General features: G+C 43.9%; 3 protein-coding genes and 1 long non-coding RNA gene across 5 annotated transcripts in view; 2 read left to right on the top strand and 2 right to left on the bottom strand.

Moving 5' to 3' along the window:
* Positions 1 to 10,043, top strand: part of plekhg4 (pleckstrin homology domain containing, family G (with RhoGef domain) member 4) — a 61,402-nt gene extending 51,359 nt beyond the window's left edge. The window contains exons 22-23 of the mRNA XM_056413706.1: positions 7,640 to 7,803; positions 9,681 to 10,043. Coding sequence (XP_056269681.1) covers positions 7,640 to 7,803; positions 9,681 to 9,719 — 203 coding nt within the window. The 3' untranslated portion in view covers positions 9,720 to 10,043. The remainder of the gene's footprint in view (positions 1 to 7,639; positions 7,804 to 9,680) is intronic.
* Positions 10,044 to 10,309: 266 nt separating this feature from the next.
* LOC130192867 (uncharacterized) lies at positions 10,310 to 12,197 on the bottom strand. Its single transcript, XR_008831466.1, has 2 exons — positions 11,008 to 12,197; positions 10,310 to 10,662 (listed from the first exon to the last, which is right to left on the bottom strand). It is a non-coding gene; the product is annotated as an uncharacterized LOC130192867 (long non-coding RNA).
* A 274-nt stretch (positions 12,198 to 12,471) lies between these two features.
* On the bottom strand, positions 12,472 to 20,296 carry LOC130192903 (isocitrate dehydrogenase [NAD] subunit alpha, mitochondrial-like). Of its 2 annotated transcripts, XM_056413098.1 has the most exons (11): positions 20,235 to 20,296; positions 19,737 to 19,781; positions 15,380 to 15,463; positions 15,200 to 15,314; positions 14,935 to 15,122; positions 13,671 to 13,804; positions 13,489 to 13,591; positions 13,317 to 13,381; positions 13,166 to 13,250; positions 12,901 to 13,053; positions 12,472 to 12,816 (listed from the first exon to the last, which is right to left on the bottom strand). In XM_056413098.1, the coding sequence occupies exons 1-11, from the start codon at positions 20,259 to 20,261 to the stop codon at positions 12,733 to 12,735; spliced, it is 1,083 nt and encodes a 360-aa protein (XP_056269073.1). In that variant the 5' UTR covers positions 20,262 to 20,296; the 3' UTR covers positions 12,472 to 12,732. The 2 variants fall into 2 exon arrangements, with proteins under 2 accessions (XP_056269073.1, XP_056269071.1); XM_056413096.1 differs by lacking the exons at positions 14,935 to 15,122; positions 15,200 to 15,314; positions 15,380 to 15,463; positions 19,737 to 19,781; positions 20,235 to 20,296 and adding an exon at positions 13,870 to 14,488 and having other exon boundaries at positions 13,671 to 13,823.
* A 514-nt stretch (positions 20,297 to 20,810) lies between these two features.
* Positions 20,811 to 24,457, top strand: part of LOC130192905 (calcium and integrin-binding family member 2-like) — a 19,684-nt gene continuing 16,037 nt past the window's right edge. The window contains exon 1 of the mRNA XM_056413099.1: positions 20,811 to 21,121. Coding sequence (XP_056269074.1) covers positions 21,071 to 21,121 — 51 coding nt within the window. The 5' untranslated portion in view covers positions 20,811 to 21,070. The remainder of the gene's footprint in view (positions 21,122 to 24,457) is intronic.

The raw sequence follows: 24,457 nt of genomic DNA, 5'->3' as shown, positions 1-24,457 counted from the left end.
AACAGAGTGATAACAGAGTGATAACAGAGTGATAACAGAGTGATAACAGAGTGATAACAGAGTGATAATAGAGTGATAACAGAGTGATAACAGAGTGATAACAGAGTGATAACAGAGTGATAACAGAGTGATAACAGAGTGATAACAGAGTGATAACAGAGTGATAACAGAGATAACAGTGATAACAGAGTGATAACAGAGTGATAACAGAGTGATAATAGAGTGATAACAGAGTGATAACAGAGTGATAACAGAGTGATAACAGAGTGATAACAGAGTGATAACAGAGTGATAACAGAGATAACAGAGTGATAATAGAGTGATAACAGAGTGATAACAGAGTGATAACAGAGTGATAACAGAGTGATAACAGAGTGATAATAGAGTGATAACAGAGTGATAACAGAGTGATAACAGAGTGATAACAGAGTGATAACAGAGTGATAACAGAGTGATAACAGAGTGATAACAGAGTGATAACAGAGTGATAATAGAGTGATAACAGAGTGATAACAGAGTGATAACAGAGTGATAATAGAGTGATAACAGAGTGATAACAGAGTGATAACAGTGATAACAGAGTGATAACAGAGTGATAACAGAGTGATAATAGAGTGATAACAGAGTGATAACAGAGTGATAACAGAGTGATAACAGAGTGATAACAGGTGATAACAGAGTGATAACAGAGTGATAACAGGTGATAATAGAGTGATAACAGAGTGATAATAGAGTGATAACAGAGTGATAACAGAGTGATAACAGAGTGATAACAGAGTGATAACAGAGTGATAACAGAGTGATAACAGAGTGATAATAGAGTGATAACAGAGTGATAACAGAGTGATAACAGAGTGATAACAGAGTGATAACAGAGTGATAACAGAGTGATAACAGAGTGATAATAGAGTGATAACAGAGTGATAACAGAGTGATAACAGAGTGATAACAGAGTGATAACAGAGTGATAATAGAGTGATAACAGAGTGATAACAGAGTGATAACAGAGTGATAATAGAGTGATAACAGAGTGATAACAGAGTGATAACAGAGTGATAACAGAGTGATAACAGAGTGATAACAGAGTGATAATAGAGTGATAACAGAGTGATAACAGAGTGATAACAGAGTGATAATAGAGTGATAACAGAGTGATAATAGAGTGATAATAGAGTGATAACAGAGTGATAGCAGAGTGATAACAGTGATAACAGAGTGATAATAGAGTGATAACAGAGTGATAATAGAGTGATAACAGAGTGATAACAGAGTGATAACAGAGTGATAATAGAGTGATAACAGAGTGATAATAGAGTGATAACAGAGTGATAACAGAGTGATAACAGAGTGATAACAGAGTGATAACAGAGTGATAACAGAGTGATAACAGAGTGATAACAGAGTGATAATAGAGTGATAACAGAGTGATAATAGAGTGATAACAGAGTGATAATAGAGTGATAACAGAGATAACAGAGTGATAACAGAGTGATAATAGAGTGATAACAGAGTGATAACAGAGTGATAACAGAGTGATAATAGAGTGATAACAGAGTGATAACAGAGTGATAACAGAGTGATAACAGAGTGATAACAGAGTGATAATAGAGTGATAACAGAGTGATAACAGAGTGATAACAGTGATAACAGAGTGATAACAGAGTGATAATAGAGTGATAACAGAGTGATAATAGAGTGATAACAGAGTGATAACAGAGTGATAACAGAGTGATAACAGAGTGATAACAGAGTGATAATAGAGTGATAACAGAGTGATAACAGAGTGATAACAGAGTGATAATAGAGTGATAACAGAGTGATAATAGAGTGATAACAGAGTGATAACAGAGTGATAACAGAGTGATAACAGAGTGATAACAGAGTGATAACAGAGTGATAACAGAGTGATAATAGAGTGATAACAGAGTGATAACAGAGTGATAATAGAGTGATAACAGAGTGATAACAGAGTGATAACAGAGTGATAACAGAGTGATAACAGAGTGATAACAGAGTGATAACAGAGTGATAACAGAGTGATAACAGAGTGATAACAGAGTGATAATAGAGTGATAACAGTGATAACAGAGTGATAACAGAGTGATAACAGAGTGATAACAGAGTGATAATAGAGTGATAACAGAGTGATAATAGAGTGATAACAGAGTGATAACAGAGTGATAACAGAGTGATAATAGAGTGATAGCAGAGTGATAACAGAGTGATAACAGAGTGATAACAGAGTGATAACAGAGTGATAACAGAGTGATAACAGAGTGATAACAGAGTGATAACAGAGTGATAACAGAGTGATAACAGAGTGATAATAGAGTGATAACAGAGTGATAACAGAGTGATAACAGAGTGATAACAGAGTGATAACAGAGTGATAATAGAGTGATAACAGAGTGATAATAGAGTGATAACAGAGTGATAACAGAGTGATAACAGAGTGATAACAGAGTGATAATAGAGTGATAACAGAGTGATAATAGAGTGATAACAGAGTGATAACAGAGTGATAATAGTGATAACAGAGTGATAACAGTGATAACAGAGTGATAACAGAGTGATAACAGAGTGATAATAGAGTGATAACAGAGTGATAATAGAGTGATAACAGAGTGATAATAGAGTGATAACAGAGTGATAACAGAGTGATAACAGAGTGATAACAGAGTGATAACAGAGTGATAACAGAGTGATAATAGAGTGATAACAGAGTGATAACAGAGTGATAACAGAGTGATAACAGAGTGATAACAGAGTGATAACAGAGTGATAACAGAGTGATAATAGAGTGATAACAGAGTGATAACAGAGTGATAATGAGTGATAACAGTGATAACAGAGTGATAACAGAGTGATAACAGAGTGATAACAGAGTGATAATAGAGTGATAACAGAGTGATAACAGAGTGATAACAGAGTGATAACAGAGTGATAACAGAGTGATAACAGAGTGATAACAGAGTGATAATAGAGTGATAACAGAGTGATAACAGAGTGATAACAGAGTGATAACAGAGTGATAACAGAGTGATAATAGAGTGATAACAGAGTGATAACAGAGTGATAACAGAGATAACAGTGATAATAGAGTGATAACAGAGTGATAACAGAGTGATAACAGAGTGATAATAGAGTGATAATAGAGTGATAACAGAGTGATAACAGAGTGATAACAGAGTGATAATAGAGTGATAACAGAGTGATAACAGAGTGATAACAGAGTGATAACAGAGTGATAACAGAGTGATAACAGAGTGATAACAGAGTGATAACAGAGTGATAACAGAGTGATAACAGAGTGATAACAGAGTGATAACAGAGATAACAGTGATAACAGAGTGATAATAGAGTGATAACAGAGTGATAATAGAGTGATAATAGAGTGATAACAGAGTGATAACAGAGTGATAACAGAGTGATAACAGAGTGATAATAGAGTGATAACAGAGTGATAACAGAGTGATAATAGAGTGATAACAGAGTGATAACAGAGTGATAACAGAGTGATAACAGAGTGATAACAGAGTGATAACAGAGTGATAACAGAGTGATAACAGAGTGATAATAGAGTGATAACAGAGTGATAACAGAGTGATAACAGAGTGATAACAGAGTGATAATAGAGTGATAACAGAGTGATAACAGAGTGATAACAGAGTGATAACAGAGTGATAACAGAGTGATAACAGAGTGATACAGAGTGATAACAGAGTGATAACAGAGTGATAACAGAGTGATAACAGAGTGATAACAGAGTGATAACAGAGTGATAACAGAGTGATAACAGAGTGATAACAGGATAGAGTGATAACAGAGTGATAACAGAGTGATAACAGAGTGATAACAGAGTGATAACAGAGTGATAACAGAGTGATAACAGAGTGATAGCAGAGTGATAACAGAGTGATAACAGAGTGATAACAGAGTGATAACAGAGTGATAACTGAGTGATAACAGAGTGATAACAGAGTGATAACAGAGTGATAACAGAGTGATAACAGAGTGATAACAGAGTGATAGCAGAGTGATAACAGAGTGATAACAGAGTGATAACAGAGTGATAACAGAGTGATAACAGAGTGATAATAGAGTGATAACAGAGTGATAATAGAGTGATAACAGAGTGATAACAGAGTGATAACAGAGTGATAACAGAGTGATAACAGAGTGATAACAGAGTGATAACAGAGTGATAACAGTGATAACAGAGTGATAACAGAGTGATAACAGAGTGATAACAGAGTGATAACAGAGTGATAACAGAGTGATAACAGAGTGATAATAGAGTGATAACAGAGTGATAACAGAGTGATAACAGAGTGATAACAGAGTGATAACAGAGTGATAACAGAGTGATAAGAGTGATAACAGAGTGATAACAGAGTGATAACAGAGTGATAACAGGTGATAACAGGTGATAATAGAGTGATAACAGAGTGATAACAGAGTGATAACAGAGTGATAACAGAGTGATAACAGAGTGATAGCAGAGTGATAACAGAGTGATAACAGAGTGATATAGTGATAACAGAGTGATAACAGAGTGATAACAGAGTGATAACAGAGTGATAGCAGAGTGATAACAGAGTGATAACAGAGTGATAACAGAGTGATAACAGAGTGATAACAGAGTGATAACAGAGTGATAACAGAGTGATAACAGAGTGATAACAGAGTGATAACAGAGTGATAACAGAGTGATAACAGAGTGATAACAGAGTGATAACAGAGTGATAACAGAGTGATAACAGAGTGATAACAGAGTGATAACAGAGTGATAACAGAGTGATAACAGAGTGATAATAGAGTGATAACAGAGTGATAACAGAGTGATAACAGAGTGATAACAGAGTGATAACAGAGTGATAACAGAGTGATAACAGAGTGATAACAGAGTGATAACAGAGTGATAACAGAGTGATAACAGAGTGATAACAGAGTGATAACAGAGTGATAACAGAGTGATAACAGAGTGATAACAGAGTGATAACAGAGTGATAACAGAGTGATAACAGAGTGATAACAGAGTGATAACAGAGTGATAACAGAGTGATAACAGAGTGATAACAGAGTGATAACAGAGTGATAACAGAGTGATAACAGAGTGATAACAGAGTGATAACAGAGTGATAATAGAGTGATAACAGAGTGATAACAGAGTGATAATAGAGTGATAACAGAGTGATAACAGAGTGATAATAGAGTGATAACAGAGTGATAACAGAGTGATAATAGAGTGATAACAGAGTGATAACAGAGTGATAACAGAGTGATAACAGAGTGATAACAGAGTGATAACAGTGATAACAGAGTGATAACAGAGTGATAACAGAGTGATAACAGAGTGATAACAGAGTGATAACAGAGTGATAACAGAGTGATAACAGAGTGATAATAGAGTGATAACAGAGTGATAACAGAGTGATAACAGAGTGATAACAGAGTGATAACAGAGTGATAACAGAGTGATAACAGAGTGATAACAGAGTGATAACAGAGTGATAACAGAGTGATAACAGAGTGATAACAGAGTGATAACAGAGTGATAACAGAGTGATGATAACAGAGTGATAACAGAGTGATAACAGAGTGATAACAGAGTGATAACAGAGTGATAACAGAGTGATAACAGAGTGATAACAGAGTGATAACAGAGTGATAACAGAGTGATAGCAGAGTGATAATAGAGTGATAATAGAGTGATAACAGAGTGATAACAGAGTGATAACAGAGTGATAACAGAGTGATAACAGAGTGATAACAGAGTGATAACAGAGTGATAACAGAGTGATAACAGAGTGATAGCAGAGTGATAACAGAGTGATAATAGAGTGATAATAGAGTGATAACAGAGTGATAACAGAGTGATAACAGAGTGATAATAGAGTGATAACAGAGTGATAACAGAGTGATAACAGAGTGATAACAGAGTGATAGCAGAGTGATAACAGAGTGATAACAGAGTGATAACAGAGTGATAATAGAGTGATAACAGAGTGATAACAGAGTGATAACAGAGTGATAACAGAGTGATAACAGAGTGATAACAGAGTGATAACAGAGTGATAACAGAGTGATAACAGAGTGATAATACAGAGTGATAACAGAGTGATAACAGAGTGATAACAGAGTGATAACAGAGTGATAACAGAGTGATAATAGAGTGATAACAGAGTGATAACAGAGTGATAACAGAGTGATAATAGAGTGATAACAGAGTGATAACAGAGTGATAACAGAGTGATAACAGAGTGATAACAGAGTGATAATAGAGTGATAACAGAGTGATAATAGAGTGATAACAGAGTGATAATAGAGTGATAATAGTGATAACAGAGTGATAACAGAGTGATAACAGAGATAACAGAGTGATAACAGAGTGATAACAGAGTGATAACAGAGTGATAACAGAGTGATAACAGAGTGATAACAGAGTGATAACAGAGTGATAACAGAGTGATAACAGAGTGATAACAGAGTGATAACAGAGTGATAATAGAGTGATAACAGAGTGATAATAGAGTGATAACAGAGTGATAACAGAGTGATAACAGAGTGATAACAGAGTGATAACAGAGTGATAACAGAGTGATAACAGAGTGATAACAGAGTGATAATAGAGTGATAACAGAGTGATAACAGAGTGATAACAGAGTGATAATAGAGTGATAACAGAGTGATAACAGAGTGATAACAGAGTGATAACAGAGTGATAACAGAGTGATAACAGAGTGATAACAGAGTGATAATAGAGTGATAACAGAGTGATAATAGAGTGATAACAGAGTGATAATAGAGTGATAACAGAGTGATAACAGAGTGATAACAGAGTGATAACAGAGTGATAATAGAGTGATAATAGAGTGATAACAGAGTGATAACAGAGTGATAACAGAGTGATAACAGAGTGATAACAGAGTGATAATAGAGTGATAACAGAGTGATAACAGAGTGATAACAGAGTGATAATAGAGTGATAACAGAGTGATAACAGAGTGATAACAGAGTGATAACAGAGTGATAACAGAGTGATAACAGGTGATAACAGAGTGATAACAGAGTGATAACAGAGTGATAACAGAGTGATAATAGAGTGATAACAGAGTGATAACAGAGTGATAACAGAGTGATAATAGAGTGATAACAGAGTGATAACAGAGTGATAACAGAGTGATAACAGAGTGATAACAGAGTGATAACAGAGTGATAATAGAGTGATAACAGAGTGATAACAGAGTGATAACAGAGTGATAACAGAGTGATAATAGAGTGATAACAGAGTGATAACAGAGTGATAACAGTGATAACAGAGTGATAACAGAGTGATAACAGAGTGATAACAGAGTGATAACAGAGTGATAATAGAGTGTTAGCATAGTGGTAGCATAGTGATAGCATAGTGGTAGCATAGTGGTAGCATAGTGGTAGCATAGTGATAGCATAGTGGTAGCATAGTGGTAGCATAGTGATAGCATAGTGATAGCATAGTGGTAGCATAGTGATAGCATAGTGGTAGCATAGTGGTAGCATAGTGATAGCATAGTGGTAGCATAGTGATAGCATAGTGGTAATAACGTAGTAACATGATGTTTCCAGTGGTGCGTTTAACAGTGGGATGTTTTCTCAGCCACAGAAAGTTCCGGCTCATCTTCTCGCCGTCTCTCCGGCTCCACCGGCTCCGACAGCGGCTGCGTCTCCTCCCACCTCCAGGAGGTGCTGCCCGAGGAGCCGCCCCCCCGCAAGCCTTCACCATTCAGCCAACAGCACCTCAGCAGCCAGTACATCGTACCTGTGAGTAGAGAACAAGAAACAAGGAGCACATAAACCCCTCACCCCCTAACCCCTCACCCCTAGCCCCACCTCACCTAACCCCTAACCCCTACCCTCTACCCCAACCCCAACCTTACAACCCCTTACCCTCACCCCTAGCCCTCACCCTAATCCTCACCCCAACCCCAACCCTCACCCCTAGCCCTCACCCCTAATCCCTAATCCCTCACCCCTAACCCCTCACCCCTCACTCCCTAACCCCTTACCCCCTCACCCCTAATCCCTTACCCCCTAACCCCTCACCCCCTAAACCCTCACCCCCTAACCCCTCACCCCCTATTACCTAACTCCTCACAATGTTTGAACACTGATGACGAGTTAGAAAACATTGTTTCTCAAGTACAGATTGTGGTTATTGACTGATTGTTGTCTGTCTCTACCCGTCTGTCTGTCTGTCTCTACCTGTCTGTCTGTCTCTACCTGTCTGTCTCTACCTACCCATCTGTCTGTCTGTCTGTCTCTACCCATCTGTCTGTCTCTACCTACCCGTCTGTCTCTACCTACCCGTCTGTCTGTCTCTATCTGTCTGTCTGTCTCTACCCGTCTGCCTGTCTCTACCTGTCTGTCTGTCTCTACCCGTCCGTCTGTCTCTACCCGTCTGTCTCTACCTACCCGTCTGTCTGTCTGTCTGTCTCTACCCGTCCGTCTGTCTCTACCCATCTGTCTGTCTCTACCTGTCTGTCTGTCTCTACCCGTCTGTCTGTCTCTACCCGTCTGTCTGTCTGTCTGTCTGTCTCTACCTGTCTGTCTGTCTCTACCCGTCTGTCTGTCTGTCTGTCTCTACCTGTCTGTCTCTACCTACCCATCTGTCTGTCTGTCTCTACCCATCTGTCTGTCTCTACCCGTCTGTCTGTCTCTACCTGTCTGTCTGTCTCTACCTACCCGTCTGTCTCTACCTACCCGTCTGTCTCTACCTACCCGTCTGTCTGTCTCTACCCGTCTGTCTGTCTGTCTGTCTCTACCCGTCTGTCTGTCTCTACCCGTCTGTCTGTCTGTCTGTCTGTCTCTACCTGTCTGTCTGTCTCTACCCGTCTGTCTGTCTGTCTGTCTCTACCTGTCTGTCTGTCTCTACCTACCCATCTGTCTGTCTGTCTGTCTCTACCCATCTGTCTGTCTCTACCCGTCTGTCTGTCTCTACCTGTCTGTCTGTCTCTACCTACCCGTCTGTCTCTACCTACCCGTCTGTCTCTACCTACCCGTCTGTCTGTCTCTACCCGTCTGCCTGTCTCTACCCGTCTGTCTGTCTCTACCCGTCTGTCTGTCTCTACCCGTCTGTCTCTACCTACCCGTCTGTCTGTCTGTCTGTCTCTACCCGTCTGTCTGTCTGTCTGTCTCTACCCGTCTGTCTCTACCTACCCATCTGTCTCTACCTACCCGTCTGTCTGTCTCTACCCGTCTGCCTGTCTCTACCCGTCTGTCTGTCTCTATCTGTCTGTCTCTACCCGTCTGTCTGTCTCTACCCGTCTGTCTGTCTCTACCTGTCTGTCTGTCTCTACCTGTCTGTCTCTACCCGTCTGCCTGTCTCTACCCGTCTGTCTGTCTCTATCTGTCTGTCTCTACCTGTCTGTCTGTCTCTACCTGTCTGTCTCTACCCGTCTGTCTGTCTGTCTGTCTCTACCCGTCTGTCTGTCTGTCTGTCTCTACCCGTCTGTCTCTACCTACCCGTCTGTCTGTCTCTATCTGTCTGTCTGTCTCTACCCGTCTGCCTGTCTCTACCCGTCTGTCTGTCTCTATCTGTCTGTCTCTACCCGTCTGTCTGTCTCTACCTGTCTGTCTGTCTCTACCTGTCTGTCTCTACCCGTCTGTCTGTCTCTACCCGTATACCTGTCTGTCCTCAGAAAGCAGTCCTGGTCCTCGGTCCCTCCAGCATTGTGTGATCAGCTGACCTGATGGACAGTGCGTGACCTCAGTTTGACCTCAGAGGTCATCAAACTTCTTCTAGTTCCAGAGGTTTAAACCATGAGTTTACGGTGATGTAATACCACCTTTGACCTGAGAGTACCTGTTTTATTGTGTTGACCTCAGGCTCCTCAAAGAGGGTCGTCATGACGACGCCTCTCCGTCTTATACTTCATACAAAGGGACCCCCCAGGCGGGTCCCTGCTGCAGGCCTCCGGTCCGTTCTCTAGTGTTCCAGCTGATCCAGACTTAAATGTGTAAATAATTTTCTACTCGAGTAAAAACGTTTTGTTCAAAACTGATTTTGTTCCCAAGTGTATTTACTTTGTGTTGTTTACAGGAGCCTTCCTCTTCCTCTCCTTCCTCTTCTTATAAAACAGGGTGTCTACAGGAATAAACCAGTGAAATTGAATACTTTAAGACTTTTTAAGACCACGTCTAAATAAAATAAGACCTAATTTACGATGGAAATATACATTAATCTAAATTAATTAATTCAAAGTAAACACACTGATGTCTGTTCAAAATTAACAGTATGGTGTAATGCAAAAGGATAACACAAATGTCATTGCTGTTGTAAATTATATTTATTAATACATTTTCAGAACATTTAAGTCCCATGAACAAATGTCTCTAAAATTAAGTAAATATATTTAAAAAATCCATGCAACATAGTTCCTTTTGAACAAAAAAAATCCATAAAATAACAAATAACATTTCCAGCTGCTTTTAAAATGCAAATATATTTACATAATAGAATGTATGTGTGTGTGTGTGAGTGTGAGTTCTCATATCTCTATGTGATGGATGTTTGTGCACAGGTTCATGTCTACTCCTGAGCTTTTGTGAATATACTAGGAAAACAATCCTTTTCAAACTGTATTAATATAAAAACTTCCAGTTGACATTTGGTCCATTCTCCTGGAAAAAAGAAAGAAAAGGCAGACATTAACCAAACAACAGTCACCACATCTCTTATGACACCACCACTTCAGATTAATGTCAGACTGGATAAATATGAATGAATACTATTTTTACAAATTAAGCAACGTGAGCCATATCTTGAGCCTAGTGAACACTATGTAGACATATTGACAGGTAAACACCACTCTACTACCATTCTAAAACTATTTTTAATTAGTCTAATTAATGTGTAGTGCGCCTATGCATAGCTGTTATTAACTTGACACATGAGTAAAGCTTAACTATATGAAACACACTCATATACATGAGGTTAGTTAATACATATATTTATGTTAGACTTACTGTGAGGTGCTGAAGTAGGTCCTGGTGTCATGGCCCATGAGCTCCACAGGATCCTGACGGGACCTGGTCATTTCACCAAGAGCACATGAAGTCCAGCTGTCTGCTCGCGGTGGTCTGGTCCAGAGTCTCGCGGTGGTCTGGTCCAGAGTCTCGTGGAACAGAATGAAGAACACGGCGCCCTGTTGGACTTCGGTGATGAGCTCTTTGTTGCACGGCGCTGGATTTCCTCCGGTGACCTCCAGCGTTGTAGTTGACGTCGTTGCGGGCGGCGGGGCAGGAGCTAGCGGCAGAGCAGGAGCTAGCGGCGGGGCAGGAGCTAGCGGCGGAGCAGCAGCTAGCGGCGGGGCAGGAGCTAGCGGCGGAGCAGGAGCTAGCGGCGGGGCAGGAGCTAGCGGCGGAGCAGCAGCTAGCGGCGGAGCAGGAGCTAGCGGCGGAGCAGCAGCTAGCGGCGGAGCAGGAGCTAGCGGCGGAGCAGGAGCTAGCGGTGGAGCAGGAGTTAGCGGCGGAGCAGGAGCTCGCGGCGGAGCAGGAGCTCGCGGCGGAGCAGCAGCTAGCGGCGGAGCAGGAGCTCGCGGCGGAGCAGGAGCTAGCGGCGGAGCAGGAGCTAGCGGCGGAGCAGCAGCGGAGCAGGAGCTAGCGGCGGAGCAGGAGCTCGCGGCGGAGCAGCAGCGGAGCAGGAACTCGCGGCGGAGCAGGAGCTAGCGGCGGAGCAGCAGCTAGCGGCGGAGCAGCAGCTAGCCCCGCGGGCTGCTGGCGGCCTTCGCTAGTCTCTGTGCTTCTTGCTCTACGTGAGATTCCACCGCTGGAAAGTCTCGCGACACAACGCAGCTTCAGAAGCATTTCACCCACCGTGACCAGAAACACTCGTTCTCTTCAAGCCGTTGTTGAACTTGCATCCCCCATGTTTTCTAAAGTAGCCGATGCTTCACGTTGTAGGGGATGGGACCGAATACGCGGTGCTCACCCGTGTGCGCGCATCACGGCAGCTTCGATGCCGGCGCGCGCATCGCTCTGTCGCGCGAGCCGAGAATTGTTTGCGGGGGGGGGGGGGGGGGGGATTTCACCCTGTTATAAGAGGAGGGGAAACACTGGAGTTGATAAGCGTGTCTTCTTGTCTGATCAATACGCAACTGTGAGGTGCGCGAATGGACCGAGCGGCCAGCTGCTGATCACTCAACAGCCCGACCTGCACGAACAGACGGTTGACCCAGGAAAACCCTGGACATGACACCAAATTTTTGGGAGCACTGAAGACCCATTTTGACCCAATTTAAGACTTTTTAAGGCCTTATTTTTAGGAAAAGCAATTTAAGACTTTTTAAGGACCCGCGGACACCCTGTAAAACTAATACATCTATCTATATATAATCTGATTCAGTATATTAATATATATCTAATGCAGTATAATAATAATAATACAATAGGATTCAGAATCTAACCCTCTGAATGACGATGGAGACGTGATCTTTTTATCTTTATATCTTTATGATCCTGAAGAACAGCGAGATGGAAACGGGAAACAATAAATAACTTTAAAAAAGGTCAAGTATGAGAAACATGTGATATCAGCCACTTGGTCATGTGACGTGTGCGTGTGTTAAACAGGCAGCTGCAGAACAAGCCCCGCCCCCTCCCTACAAAATATAGGTTCTTTAAGTAGATACAGAAAGGGGGCGGGGTCGGGGGAGACTCCGCCTTCTCGGTCCAGGTCCTCGGTCCAGGTACTCAGTCCAGGTCCTGGACCCGGCGGCAGATGTCATCGGTGAACTCTGAACACTTGGAGCTTCCTCCCAGATCTCCCGTGAGCACCTGAGACACAGAGGTGAGAGGTGACAATAAATACAAGATGTATAATCAACACAATACGAGGCCCCCGCTGGACCCTCAGCCCACCTTCTTGTCCCTGATGGAGTCGAAGCAGGCGGTCTGGATGCGGCTGGCGGTCTCGTGGTGGCCCATGTGGCGCAGCATCATGACGGCGCTCAGCAGCAGAGCGGTCGGGTTGGCCAGGTCCAGACCGGCGATGTCAGGGGCGGTGCCGTGGACCTGCGGGACCCCCAGACCCCATCAGAGGCTCAGACCCCATCAGAGGCTCAGACCCCATCAGAGGCTCAGACCCCATCAGACTCTTTGGAAGGTTTTATAAAACTGAACGAACCGATTCAAAGATGGCGACTCCGTTGGCGCCGATATTCCCGCTGGGCGTCACGCCGAGTCCTCCAATGAGACCAGCACAGAGGTCACTGGAACAGAGAGCAGGTCAACACACGCACACGCACACGCACACGCACACGCACACGCACACACACCTGAGGATGTCTCCGTACAGGTTGGGCATCACCAGGACGTCAAACTGGGTCGGATCCTGAACCATCTGGAGGTCAGAGAAACAGTTCAAGGGGGCGGAGCCTCTACTCACATTGAGACAAAGGGGCGGAGCCTCTACTCACGTTGAGACAAAGGGGCGGAGCCTCTACTCACGTTGAGACACACCGTGTCCAGGTACATCTCCGTGAACTTGATGTCTTTGTAGGTTTCGGCCACTTCACGACACTTTCTGAGGAACAGCCCGTCTGACATCCTCCTGAGAGAGAGAGACAGGTAGAGAGCATTCATCACACAGGAGGGGACAGACAGACAGACAGGCAGACAGACAGGCTCACATGATGTTGGCCTTGTGCACCGCCGTCACGCTGCTCCTCTGGTTGTTGCGGGCGTACTCGAAGGCGTACTCAGCGATGCGTCTGCTGGCGTCCTCCGTGATCAGCTTGATGCTCTGGACCACGCCCTCCACGATCTGGGACAGGAAGGAGGGGCCAGGGACAGGAAGGAGGGACCAGGGACAGGAAGGAAGGACCAGGGACAGGAAGGAGGGACCAGGGACAGGAAGGAGGGACCAGGGACAGGAAGGAGGGACCAGGGACAGGAAGGAGGGACCAGGGACAGGAAGGAAGGACCAGGGACAGGAAGGAGGGACCAGGGACAGGAAGGAAGGACCAGGGACAGGAAGGAGGGACCAGGGACAGGAAGGAGGGACCAGGGACAGGAAGGAGGGACCAGGGACAGGAAGGAGGGACCAGGGACAGGAAGGAGGGACCAGGGACAGGAAGGAAGGACCAGGGACAGGAAGGAGGGACCAGGGACAGGAAGGAAGGACCAGGGACAGGAAGGAGGGACCAGGGACAGGAAGGAAGGACCAGGGACAGGAAGGAGGGACCAGGGACAGGAAGGAGGGACCAGGGACAGGAAGGAGGGACCAGGGACAGGAAGGAGGGACCAGGGACAGGAAGGAGGGACCAGGGACAGGAAGGAAGGACCAGGGACAGGAAGGAGGGGCCAGGGAATGAAGACGTGACCTCCTGGTCTCTGACCATGTGACTTTGTAAACAACCAGTCAGTGTTTAAACTAAGCTAGCTAACGTTACTAGCTAACGTTTTCCGTCCACAGGCCTCCTGTTGGTGCGCCGGCCCTTTAAGAGACACGCACCACGTGTTCGATGCCGCTGTACCGGCCCTTTAAGAGACACGTACCACGTGTTCGATGCCGCTGTACCGGCCCTTTAAGAGACACGTACCACGTGTTCGATGCCGCTGTACCGGCCCTTTAAGAGACACGCACCACGTGTTCGATGCCGCTGTACCGGCCCTTTAAGAGACACGCACCACGTGTTCGATGCCGCTGTACCGGCCCTTTAAGAGACACGCACCACGTGTTCGATGCCGCTGTACCGGCCCTTTAAGAGACACGCACCACGTGTTCGATGCTGCTGTACCGGCCCTTTAAGAGACACGCACCACGTGTTCGATGCCGCTGTACCGGCCCTTTAAGAGACACGCACCACGTGTTCGATGCCGCTGTACCGGCCCTTTAAGAGACACGCACCACGTGTTCGATGCCGCTGTACCGGCCCTTTAAGAGACACGCACCACGTGTTCGATGCCGCTGTACTCGCCCTCCGTGTTCTCCCGGATGGTCACCAGGTTGACGTCGGTGTACGGCGTCTTGTAGCCCTCGATGGAGATGCAGGGTCGCACGTTGGCGTAGAGGTCAAAGGTCTTCCTCAGCAGCAGGTTCATGGAGGGGTGACCCGCGGCGATGGGGGTCTTCAGAGGTCCTGGAGGAGACACCAGAGACTTGAGCTCAGCCCAGGAGACTCTGGCTCTATTACCCAGAATGCCCTCTGTTCCTCACCCTTCAGGCCGATCTTGCTGCGGTCCATGGACTCCTTGGCGTCGGGGGGGATCATCCAGCGGCCCCCGGGCCCCTTGATGGCCGTGACGTTCCTCTCCTCCCAGCAGACCGGGGCCTGCAGGGGGACCGGGTTAGTCTCGGGGTGGGGGGGGGGGGCACCTGGGGGGGGGGGGCACCGACCTTGGCGGCATCAAAGATCTTCACGACAGCAGAGGATATCTCGGGTCCGATGCCGTCACCAGGAATCAGTGTGACGGTCTGCATCTGGGGGGGGGGGGGGGGGGGGGGGGCACAGGTGAGACCACAATCTAAATAATATTACAAGTAATACGATTATTAGAATGAAATAATATTTGTAAAAATGATAGAATAATAAAAAAAGACAATTAAAGCTGCAAGCAGCGTTGAACGGGTCCTCGCTCATCTGCGCCGGTCGGGGGAGCCGGCGGGACGCCGGCCCGCTCGGCCGAGGACGCGGGCGCGCCGGTCGGACTCGACTCGGGCCGCGACTTGAAACGAGAGTTTGGGGCAGATTCGACAAAGTCCAGTTGAGCCACTAGGTGGCGCTTTAACTACGTGAACATATTCATGCATCGTGTGTCCCTACGTGAAGTGTAGACCACGTCATGTAAATTCAATGTAAAAAAAAAAAAGTGATGAAAAAAAGCTATCTTGTCTTGGAATCGATCATGTCTGTGAACATATCCATGCATCATATGTCTAAGTGAAGTGTAGAAAAAACCCCGATAACATTATCTTTGCCTTAGTCTGGAATCAAAAACAGGTCTCTGTGTCACTCGGCAAGCACCTATTGCTCTGCACCACTGATTAGATGTAATTGCATCAGCTGTAGGGGGTAACATTATCGTGAAAGTGAATAAATTATGGTTATTTTACTTTTCAATAGGTGTTCAATAGGTGTTCCTGGAAGAAATGTGCTTGTTTCTTCGTGTGAATGTGTTCAGGCCTTGACTGGCATCACACATGATTTTTTGGGGAAGTATTGGATGAGTTTAAGCCAGGGGTGTCCAAACTTTTTGCAACTAGGGCCAATTGTGATAAAGTAAAGATGCCCGGGGCCAATAGTTCCTTTAGACATTTTTTAAACCACAAAAGTTACATGAAAATACACTGTTATAAAACAATTTATTTTTACTGTCACGATTACTTTTATTTTTTAAATGACAATGTAACCACATATAATATAACCAAGTCTGCCTTTCATTCAGTCAGATAACAATGAAAAAGCTGTATGTAGAATACCTTACATTTCTATGAGTTACATAACGTTGCAATTAACCTGTTTTGCACTGAATACCTTTTCAAGATAATATCAATAAAGTGCAACCTGTGAAAAATGAAACAAAATAAGATCAAATATTTGGGCATAAAGAGTTTACTGAGTGTTAGTGACACTGCATATCTTTTCAAAATAACAATAACGCGCAACCTTTGAAAAACAAAACAAGTGCAGATATGTCTGAGTCATTACGTTTTTTTCTATGTGTGATAAAATGGGCTTTCCACTTCACCTCTTTTTAAAACGGGGTTGCAGGCTTGATACGGCCACTCTCCATAAAGCTCAATGTTGAGCTCTTGTTTTGAAGGGCAACAGCTGGAACGCTGAGAGGTAACACCTGGCAAGTCGCCAATAATCTAGTCTGTCGCGCATGCGCAGCGTAACCGGTTAGCGCTGTAACGTACACATTTACACGAAAGTAGGCGACAGGCATTTCGCTCTTTATTTATTAATGACTTAGTTTTATGTCCGTGTAGTTTGTAATATGTGAAGTTCTCAAACAAGGTCTTGAAATAAAAGAGTCTGCATTCCCCCTCGCGCCCCACCTGGTCTCTGCTCTTGAACCCGGAGCAGAGAGCGACTCTGAGACGACGTGTCTTCACCACCGTGGGAACGCAGAGGTGTCGGTTTGCTGTTCCCGCGACATATTGGACGCTCTCTGCCGGCTGGTTGGAGCGCGCTCACCTGTCTGTGCGCACCTGTCTGTGCGCATGGGGGCGGAGCTCCGCCGCGATACCGAGAGCCAGGAGAAGTGTGAACGCCACCACGTAGAGACAGAAATGACATGCCGCTGTGTCGATACGATCAATAATATACGACCGTTTAGTTGAATAAAACAACCTGACATTACTTATGTTGTAATCTGGCGCTATAGAGAACATTTCAGTGGGGCGGACCCCCACCCTGTTCTCATGGGAGGGGAAACACTCGTAATTCCCACCGCTCCTGAAAGCGGCGGCCCTCACTCAACTTTTCTCCTTTTTTTTGCCGTCGCCATGGCAAATAGGTTTGGAGAAGGGTTCACGCCACGCAGAGCCAGATACATTAGAATGGAGGAATTACGTCTTTCAAGTGTTTATGATTTATTTATTCTGACAGATCTGGCGGGCCACAAATAACACATTATATGACCGATGTCGCGGGCCGTATGAAATCTGACCGCGGGCCGCCATTGGCCCGCGGGCCGGACTTTGGACACCCCTGGTTTAAGCAATAGTTTTTAACATAAAGAAATCACAGAAAGTACACAATTATTGGCAGTAAAAAAACGTCAATTTCCTACCGACGAAAAGTCCGTTTTTTTCACAGTGTTCAAGTCGAGATTCTATAAAACTTATTTTGAGCCGATTCTGTTGGCGTTTTGTGGTAGAAATCCTTCTCAGTGTAAAAGTTGGAAATGGCCAAATCAAGCAAAAAACGCCAAAAACGGCCAACTTTGGTGAATTATTGTAGCGCCCCCTACGGTTCAAATTGCACGAAATTTGCTGTGAATGTTTCAGGCTCCATTCTGCACATATCCTGAAAGTCTGTTATTTTTTTTTCCCAATAGTGTTGAAGTTATGAGCATTACCAAACAGGACACGCCCCTAAAATGTTCGTTGGGCCATAGATCCTTACCACAATGATATATTTGAAAAAAGATGATAGATCTTAGATGATATAGCTGCCATAATCATTATCTCCAATAGGTTTGGTATGAATTGGACCCCGCATGTCGGAGCAAACGCCTCTGATGTGTTTCACAGAATTCAAAATGGCCGAAAATTTAAGTAGGCGGAGCTTAGGGTCCTGAGAGGCTTTTTTGTAGAGCAAAAGAGAAAAATAAAGCTAGTCATTTGACCATACTGGGTGTGTGTGACAACTGTTTATGATCACTTCCTGTGTGTGTGTGTGACACTGTGTGTGTGTGACAGTGTGTGTGTGACAGACACTGTGTGTGTGACAGTGTGTGTGTGTGACAGACACTGTGTGTGTATGTGTGTGAGTGACACTGTGTGTGTGACAGTGTGTGTGTGTGACAGACACTGTGTGTGTGTGACACTGTGTGTGTGTGTGTGACACACTGTGTGTGTGTGTGACACTGTGTGTGTGTGACACTGTGTGTGTGTGACAGACACTGTGTGTGTGTGACTGTGTGTGACACTGTGTGTGTGACAGTGTGTGTGTGTGACAGACACTGTGTGTGTGTGAGTGACACTGTGTGTGTGTGTGTGTGTGACACTGTGTGTGTGACACTGTGTGTGTGTGACACTGTGTGTGTGTGACACTGTGTGACACTGTGACACTGACACTGTGTGTGACAGTGTGTGACACTGACACTGTGTGTGACACTGTGTGTGTGACACTGTGTGTGACACTGTGTGTGTGACACACTGTGTGTGTGACACTGTGTGTGACACTGTGTGTGTGTGTGTGTGACACTGTGTGTGTGTGTGTGAGTGACACTGTGTGTGTGTGACTGTGTGTGACACACTGTGTGTGTGACACTGTGTGTGTGTGAGTGACACTGTGTGTGTGTGTGACACTGTGTGTGTGTGTGTGACACTGTGTGTGTGTGTGTGAGTGACACTGTGTGTGTGTGTGACTGTGTGTGACAGTGTGTGTGTGACAGACACTGTGTGTGTGTGAGTGACACTGTGTGTGTGACAGTGTGTGTGTGTGTGTGACACTGTGTGTGTGTGTGAGTGACACTGTGTGTGTGTGTGTGTGAGTGACACTGTGTGTGTGTGTGTGAGTGACACTGTGTGTGTGTGTGTGTGTGTGTGAGTGACACTGTGTGTGTGTGTGTGTGTGTGTGTGACACTGTGTGTGACACTGTGTGTGTGTGTGTGTGACACTGTGTGTGTGTGTGTGAGTGACACTGTGTGTGTGTGTGAGTGACACTGTGTGTGTGTGTGTGTGTGTGTGTGACACTGTGTGTGTGTGTGTGAAGACACTGTGTGTGTGTGTGTGTGACACTGTGTGTGTGTGTGTGTGTGAAGACACTGTGTGTGTGTGTGTGTGACACTGTGTGTGTGTGTGTGTGTGACACTGTGTGTGTGTGTGTGTGTGACACTGTGTGTGTGTGTGTGTGAGTGACACTGTGTGTGTGTGTGTGAGTGACACTGTGTGTGTGTGTGTGTGTGTGTGTGTGACACTGTGTGTGTGTGTGTGTGAGTGACACTGTGTGTGTGTGACAGTGTGTGACACTGTGTGTGACACTGTGTGTGACACTGTGTGTGTGACCTATGACCTCACCCCTCTGGAGAAGGAGCCCAGGCTGGGCCTCCTGGCCTTCACCACCTGAGGACATGAAGGTCAACAACATGAACATCTTCACCTTCATCAGATCAATACACAGATCAATACCTCAACAACACCTCTTATGACGGTACTTAATGACTACGTCATCATCGGGTCACGTGCTGATGGAACTCTGATCGTCTTCCTGGTTTATGACTCATCTCCTTCAGATCAATAACGTTACAGCAGATCGATACTTTACGGTGACGTCACGAGGCTGGTCTTTTCGAGGTGTTTTTCACTCATATTACCCAGCATGCACGCGGAGGATCGATCAGTGAACGCAGTTAGCATGCTAGCTCCGGCTGAAGCACACGCAGCTAGCTGCCATGCTAACGCCTGACGCCGGCGGACACGCCCCGTCCCCCGCAGGCTGCCTCCGCCCTGCCCGGTGAAGCTGCTCCGGCCGGTTAGTGGGAGCTGATCAGCGCGGTATCGATCATCTTTACCCACCATTGACCTCCACGCGCTGCATGCCATCCTTCCTGCTGTTGAGTGTGATCACAGATCCTCTGATGGGCGGAAGAGTAGCAGAGGTCTCACTCTGGGCTGAGAACGAGGACCAGACAAAGATCCTATGTTAGGCAGAGGGATCACTCTCTCTCCTTGTGGTTTAACGGCGCAAAGCATCCGTCTCATTGGTGCATTACCGCCACCTCCTGGTCCGGAGGAGTATGGATCAGACAATAGACTTACACACTCAAAGCGTTGATGAAAATATTATAGTTATGCTTATTAGCATTATTGTAATCTTCATTAGTATAATTTAATATTTAATATAGTAACCTTTATTTTTATTATTATTGTTATAATCATTATTTTCTTTTCTTTATTGTAATATTTATTATTTACATTTTATTTTTTGTAATCTTTATTTTTATTTCATTTTGTATTATTACACTTCATTATTTTCAGTATGGTAACCTTTATTAGCATTTTTTGTTTAACTATTTTACTTTGTATTGTGTGTTTTCCGAGCAGCACCTGAAGGCAGCACACGGGAACCGCCCCCCCCGCCCCGCCCCCTCCTCTCAGGCGTAACAAACAGCTTCTCCTCTGCAGCTGCAGCTGAGACCCGAAGGAGGAGCAGCTTGGACCGGATCAGGAGCCTGGACGTGGACCGGATCAGGAGCCTGCACGTGGACCCGGATCAGGAGCCTGGACGTGGACCGGATCAGGAGCCTGCACGTGGACCGGATCAGGAGCCTGCACGTGGACCCGGATGCGGCCCTGAGAGCCGGTGGGACTCGTGTGATGCCGCCGTGTGATGGGACAGGCAGCCGGGCAGGATGGGCAACAAGCAGACGACCTTCACCGCGGAGCAGCTGGAGGCGTTCCAGGTCCACCTCCTCCTCTTCCCCTCCATCCTCCTCTTCATCCTCTTCTTCCTCTTCTTCATCCTCTTCTTCCTCCTCCTCTTCTTCTTCCTCCTCTTCCTCCTCCTTCTCTGCATCCTCTTCCTCCTAATAATAATAATATTATTATAACGAATATAATATCATTATTATTGTTATTATTATTATCGTTATTATTATTATTGTTGTTGTTGGATCCTTCACACGTCCATCATCTGAATTAAGACTGGACACATGAGGAAAGAGTCGACTGTGATTGGATGAGCCAGCGTCACATGACCTGGGCTCCTGAGACCTGGTTAACTATCCTGATAACTGAAGTCTAGTTTAACTATCCTGATGACTGACGTCTAGTTTAACTATCCTGATAACTGAAGTCTCGTTTAACTATCCTGATAACTGAAGTCTAGTTTAACTATCCTGATAACTGACGTCTAGTTTAACTATCCTGATGACTGACGTCTAGTTTAACTATCCTGATAACTGAAGTCTAGTTTAACTATCCTGATAACTGACGTCTAGTTTAACTATCCTGATAACTGAAGTCTAGTTTAACTATCCTGATAACTGACGTCTAGTTTAACTATCCTGATGACTGACGTCTAGTTTAACGATCCTGATAACTGAAGTCTGGTTAACTATCCTGATGACTGCCGTCTAGTTTAACTATCCTGATGACTGACGTCTAGTTTAACTATCCTGATAACTGACGTCTAGTTTAACTATCCTGATAACTGAAGTCTGGTTAACTATCCTGATAACTGAAGTCTGGTTAACTATCCTGATAACTGAAGTCTGGTTAACTATCCTGATAACAAGTCTGGTTAACTATCCTGATAACTGACGTCTAGTTTAACTATCCTGATAACTGAAGTCTGGTTAACTATCCTGATAACTGAAGTCTGGTTAACTATCCTGATAACTGACGTCTAGTTTAACTATCCTGATAACTGAAGTCTAGTTTAACTATCCTGATAACTGACATCTAGTTTAACTATCCTGATAACTGAAGTCTGGTTAACTATCATGATAACTGACGTCTAGTTTAACTATCCTGATAACTGAAGTCTGGTTTAACTATCCTGATAACTGACGTCTAGTTTAACTATCCTGATAACTGACGTCTAGTTTAACTATCCTGATAACTGAAGTCTAGTTTAACTATCCTGATAACTGAAGTCTGCTTAACTATCCTGATAACTGAAGTCTGGTTAACAATCCTGATAACTGAAGTCTGGTTAACTATCATGATAACTGAAGTCTGGTTAACTATCATGATAACTGAAGTCTGGTTAACTATCCTGATAACTGAAGTCTGGTTAACTATCCTGATAACTGAAGTCTGGTTAACTATCCTGATAACTGAAGTCTGGTTAACTATCCTGATAACTGAAGTCTGGTTAACTATCCTGATAACTGAAGTCTGGTTAACTATCCTGATAACTGAAGTCTGGTTAACTATCCTGATAACTGAAGTCTGGTTAACTATCCTGATAACTGAAGTCTGGTTAACTATCCTGATAACTGAAGTCTGGTTAACTATCCTGATAACTGAAGTCTGGTTAACTATCCTGATAACTGAAGTCTGGTTAACTATCCTGATAACTGAAGTCTAGTTTAACTATCCTGATAACTGAAGTCTGGTTAACTATCCTGATAACTGACGTCTAGTTTAACTATCCTGATGACTGACGTCTAGTTTAACTATCCTGATAACTGACGTCTAGTTTAACTATCCTGATAACTGACGTCTAGTTTAACTATCCTGATAACTGAAGTCTGGTTAACTATCCTGATGACTGACGTCTAGTTTAACTATCCTGATAACTGAAGTCTGGTTAACTATCCTGATAACTGACGTCTGGTTAACTATCCTGATAACTGAAGTCTGGTTAACTATCATGATAACTGAAGTCTGGTTAACTATCCTGATAACTGAAGTCTGGTTAACTATCCTGATAACTGAAGTCTAGTTTAACTATCCTGATAACTGAAGTCTGGTTAACTATCCTGATAACTGACGTCTAGTTTAACTATCCTGATAACTGAAGTCTAGTTTAACTATCCTGATAACTGAAGTCTGGTTAACTATCCTGATAACTGAAGTCTGGTTAACTATCCTGATAACTGAAGTCTAGTTTAACTATCCTGATAACTGAAGTCTGGTTAACTATCCTGATGACTGACGTCTAGTTTAACTATCCTGATAACTGAAGTCTCGTTTAACTATCCTGATAACTGAAGTCTAGTTTAACTATCCTGATAACTGAAGTCTGGTTAACTATCCTGATGACTGACGTCTAGTTTAACTATCCTGATAACTGACGTCTAGTTTAACTATCCTGATAACTGACGTCTAGTTTAACTATCCTGATAACTGAAGTCTGGTTAACTATCCTGATGACTGACGTCTAGTTTAACTATCCTGATAACTGAAGTCTGGTTAACTATCCTGATAACTGACGTCTAGTTTAACTATCCTGATAACTGAAGTCTGGTTAACTATCCTGATAACTGAAGTCTGGTTAACTATCATGATAACTGAAGTCTGGTTAACTATCCTGATAACTGACGTCTAGTTTAACTATCCTGATAACTGAAGTCTGGTTAACTATCCTGATAACTGAAGTCTGGTTAACTATCCTGATAACTGAAGTCTGGTTAACTATCATGATAACTGAAGTCTGGTTAACTATCCTGATAACTGAAGTCTGGTTAACTATCCTGATAACTGACGTCTAGTTTAACTATCCTGATAACTGAAGTCTGGTTAACTATCCTGATAACTGAAGTCTGGTTAACTATCCTGATAACTGAAGTCTGGTTAACTATCCTGATAACTGAAGTCTAGTTTAACTATCCTGATAACTGAAGTCTAGTTTAACTATCCTGATAACTGAAGTCTAGTTTAACTATCCTGATAACTGAAGTCTGGTTAACTATTCTAATAACTGACGTCTAGTTTAACTATCCTGATAACTGATGTCTAGTTTAACTATCCTGATAACTGAAGTCTGGTTAACTATCATGATAACTGAAGTCTGGTTAACTATCCTGATAACTGAAGTCTGGTTAACTATCCTGATAACTGAAGTCTGGTTAACTATTCTAATAACTGACGTCTAGTTTAACTATCCTGATAACTGATGTCTAGTTTAACTATCCTGATAACTGAAGTCTGGTTAACTATCCTGATAACTGAAGTCTGGTTAACTATCCTGATAACTGAAGTCTGGTTAACTATCCTGATAACTGACGTCTAGTTTAACTATCCTGATAACTGAAGTCTAGTTTAACTATCCTGATAACTGAAGTCTAGTT

The sequence above is a fragment of the Pseudoliparis swirei genome, chromosome 4 (genome assembly GCF_029220125.1).
Source record: "Pseudoliparis swirei isolate HS2019 ecotype Mariana Trench chromosome 4, NWPU_hadal_v1, whole genome shotgun sequence".
Classification (NCBI taxonomy): domain Eukaryota; kingdom Metazoa; phylum Chordata; class Actinopteri; order Perciformes; family Liparidae; genus Pseudoliparis; species Pseudoliparis swirei.
Note: the sequence above shows the minus strand (reverse complement) of the source record. Positions and strands in the feature narration are given on the sequence as shown.